Genomic DNA, 3,974 nt, shown 5'->3' with positions numbered 1-3,974 from the left:
TAACTACATTAATCTTAAGCACACGTTGGTATATTTTTCACTACTAGTTTTTGGATTTTTGTTTGTTAGGTATAATTGCACATGCACGACGTATACCTACCCGAAATTGTAATGCTTATCGCTATCATTTGTCAATTTAACAATGTACCACCGTTCTCGGAATGTGATGCTTGGTTATACAGTTCGGTATTGGGAACAATTGTTCATGCATTTGGTACATACCATGATGATAGTCGGGTCCAATATCTTTGAACCTAGTTCTAGAAATTTCTACATCAACAGGAATCAACAAATGAAATGATGCACATATCTACAAAGAGGTGAAGATATGCCAGATCTGTGGTTAGAAACCTCTGAAACCACTAGTAGCAATTTTGACCTTCTTTTGGTTGGGGTCCTTAGTGTAATGATACCAGCCCTACAAAATGTGGTTAAATTCTTTGAGGAATCAAGTCATCGAGCAAAGAGTTGACCTTACTGTTCATTAAATTGCATTACTATGTCAAAATGTGAATTATTATGTAAAAAAGTGTTACCTTCTAAAGCAAAATAAAGTTGTGTTTGTTATACAAGACAAGACCAACCTTTTAAAATAGGGAATTAATGCTTTTTATATATGCCCTTAGGTCACATATTAGAAAATCCCTTTAAAATAATATTTTATAACGAAGATCAGGTGTATTTATATTTTTTGGACATGATAAAAGTTGTAATTTTCATCAGCACTTAAAAAAATCCGGAATTCTAACATAAATATTGAGATTTTCTGCCGAAATAATAAGTAATTTGAAAAAAGAAACACCTGAATTTCAAACAATTTACATTTAAGAGGAATGAGCAAAAACGTAAAAATCTAATAAATTAGGGAAATAGAGCCTTAAATGATGGATCTTGGGTCTGATGGTGGGCCAAATTGGCGTAGTATTTTGCTGTTGACTAGTTGTACAGTCATGTAATTCGGTTCAAAAGTTGTGATTATTTAAAATTGACCTGCTCTTCTCACTCCTTTATACATGTATAAGTTAATTCTTATATTTGTCTATCGCTTACAAAATCCTCTTTGTTTTAATTTATGGATGAAAATAACTTTAAATGGACTTGAACATTTGACATTTCAAGAAAGGGGGGGGGGGGGGGGGGGGGGGGCATATTCCTTTACAATAATCATGATATAACCACCACATGTTTTGACACCCTAAAAACGAAAGCACTTTTCAAGAATGGCTAGTGCCCTATATGTATGATTGAGGTAGCATGATACATAATTGTTTGGAAAAACGTAAAAAAAAAACAGATAAAATCAAACACTTATCACCTTCTCAAATACCGGATCGGATCAAGATCCACGTGGGTCACAAATACCATTCATTCAAGTTATATAGGGGACAAGAAAACCAAGAACCATGTCACTCAAAGAATGCCGAAAAGGAAGAAAGAACGTTTAAAAATAATTTACAACCACCGCCCACTTTCCCTTTTCCCTTCATTTCTTTCCACTTACTTCTATTATTATTATTATTTGGGATTCCTCAAGTCAACTAGCCTCAAACAGTCGAACCCAAAGATGCCTCATTTCTATACTATATAAGTCTGTAAAAACCATCACTAGCAATCATCACCACCATCACCAAATGTAACAAAAGGATCACAGTTTTTATTGAGTTTTAATCAAAGATCTTAGAAACTAGTGATCGAGAAATGGAGAGTGAAGACACCGCATCAGCACCATCGACCCCAGCCACACCAGGGACACCGGGTGCACCACTCTTCAGTGGGTTCAGACCAGATCATAGGAACCACGGACCCAATGCCTTGAAGAAATCACTTCTCAATAGCTTCAAATGTTTCAGCGTTGAAACTTTGGCTAAAGAAGAAGGCACTCTACCTACTGTCACTTGTTACTTACCCCCTCCCCCTATCTCACTAGCAAGAAAGGTTCTTAATTTCCATTGTATGTTTCATAATCAAATTAATCACATTTGTTTGTTTAAGGTTTAAATACTGTTATATAATTAACAGGTTGGAGCCGAGTTCATAGGAACCATGATACTGATATTTGCGGGAACGGCTACAGCCATAGTGAACCAAAAGACACCAGGGTCCGAGACCCTGATCGGGTTAGCCGGTTCATCCGGGCTCGCTGTTATGATCGTTATACTATCGACAGGTCATATCTCAGGAGCCCACTTGAACCCATCCATCACCATAGCTTTTGCTGCCCTCAAGCATTTTCCATGGAAGCATGTAATTAATTACACCTCTAACTAATTAATTAATTAATATTTAATCCCCTAAAACTAACTATGGTTAAATTAAACTGGTGGTAGGTGCCGGTGTACATAGGGGCACAGATGCTGGCGTCGATATGTGCAGCATTTACACTGAAAGCGGTGTTTGATCCAATGATGGGTGGGGGTGTGACTATTCCTTCAGTTAAGTATGGACAAGCGTATGCTTTAGAGTTCATAATTGCGTTTAATCTCATGTTTGTGGTCACGGCTGTTGCTACCGACACTCGAGCTGTAAGAACCTTTTCAATTTCATTCTATTCTATTCTTTTTTTTGCTTATACTTTTTATGGCTACAAATTCATGCATTTAATTTCTATCGGCATATTCAATTCAATTATTGTAATATAATGAATGCTAGATCCAAGACAAAGGGGGGATTCGTGAGTTAATGATGAAAGTTAAAAAACTGTTCTAGTGAACTTGAAAGTCATGATGACGAGACAAATGTCTATTTTTATATTGATATTGGTGATAGACAAATTTGGACTGTTCCTCATCATGTGGATTTGGAGTGATAGTTTCTTATTATATAGTTTCATAAAGATCACATGTACTTGGTATTTAATTAATTTTTAATTTGAAAAGTATCGCCAAAAGTCAAGTGTAGATATTTTTGGGTCTCCATATTCAATTATTCATTTTATTAATATAAAATTGGCTATGGAAGTTTTACATATACATGAACATAGACTAAATTTGCAATTATTCAAATAACTGTAACCTGATTTTTATTTCACCACAGGTTGGCGAGCTGGCGGGAATAGCTGTGGGAGCAACTGTCATGCTTAATATTCTTATAGCTGGGTACGTATAAATTAAACCTTCTTAATATTCTGATAACTGGGTATGTTGATAGAAGATTTCTTTTTTTTTTTAAAAAAAAAAAGGTACCCTAGCTCATTGTTCACATTTTCCCTTTGTTGAAATGACATATATAGGCCACTCACAGGAGCATCAATGAATCCAGCAAGAACTTTGGGACCAGCAATGGCTGCAAACAACTACAAAGGCATCTGGATCTACCTTACAGCTCCCATCCTTGGCGCACTAGCTGGTGCAGGTATTTACACAGCAGTGAAACTGCCTGAGGAAGATGGTGATGATCATCATGATCCTAATAAGCCTCAAGGACATAGCTTTAGAAGATAATCCACAACAACACATCACATGTAAAACCACCACCATGCCTACACACTGATAAGACCAGATAATCCATTATACCCCAACAATGGGTCAACGGAGATCTGATTATGGGTACATATTTAATTATCGATCGTTGTATCTTGAGTCTTCTTGACAATGGCATAAATTAATGACAGAACTTTATTGCATGTTTTGCTTACTTCCTGTTGAATGTTGTAAAGGCTACTACTGTTTCTGTTTGAGTGCCATTTTAGAAGGCAAAAAGTTAAATATGTAACAGCGCATGAAATGTGTAACTATCGTTGAAAAAAGTAGAGGTCTGCAAAGATAGTAAGTGGCCACTAAGATGCCTATATTATAAGGACACTAGAGACAGGCTATTGAGTGTATTAAAGGACACCATTGAAGATGAATGTAAAGATGCTTACTAGCTAGTACAAAAGATACCTAGTCCCATAGCAGCTAGAGGTGCCAAATTGGCCATTTTGAACCATTCCACATGAATTACATATCATCATTCCTAAGGCATACTAAATTGGC

The 3,974-nt window shown here is 36.2% G+C and overlaps 1 protein-coding gene across 1 annotated transcript; it reads left to right on the top strand.

The window, feature by feature from the left end:
• The first annotated feature begins 1,413 nt into the window (after positions 1 to 1,413).
• On the top strand, positions 1,414 to 3,633 carry NIP6;1 (NOD26-like intrinsic protein 6;1). Its single transcript, XM_079051124.1, has 5 exons — positions 1,414 to 1,935; positions 2,020 to 2,244; positions 2,328 to 2,522; positions 3,034 to 3,095; positions 3,230 to 3,633. Exons 1-5 carry the CDS (start codon positions 1,699 to 1,701, stop codon positions 3,438 to 3,440), a joined length of 930 nt encoding a protein of 309 aa, XP_078907250.1. The 5' UTR covers positions 1,414 to 1,698; the 3' UTR covers positions 3,441 to 3,633.
• Positions 3,634 to 3,974: the final 341 nt, after the last annotated feature.

The sequence above is a fragment of the Lactuca virosa genome, chromosome 5 (assembly GCF_052849685.1).
Source record: "Lactuca virosa cultivar CGN04683 chromosome 5, Lactuca_virosa_CGN04683_v6, whole genome shotgun sequence".
Taxonomy (NCBI): Eukaryota; Viridiplantae; Streptophyta; class Magnoliopsida; order Asterales; family Asteraceae; genus Lactuca; species Lactuca virosa.
Note: the sequence above shows the minus strand (reverse complement) of the source record. Positions and strands in the feature narration are given on the sequence as shown.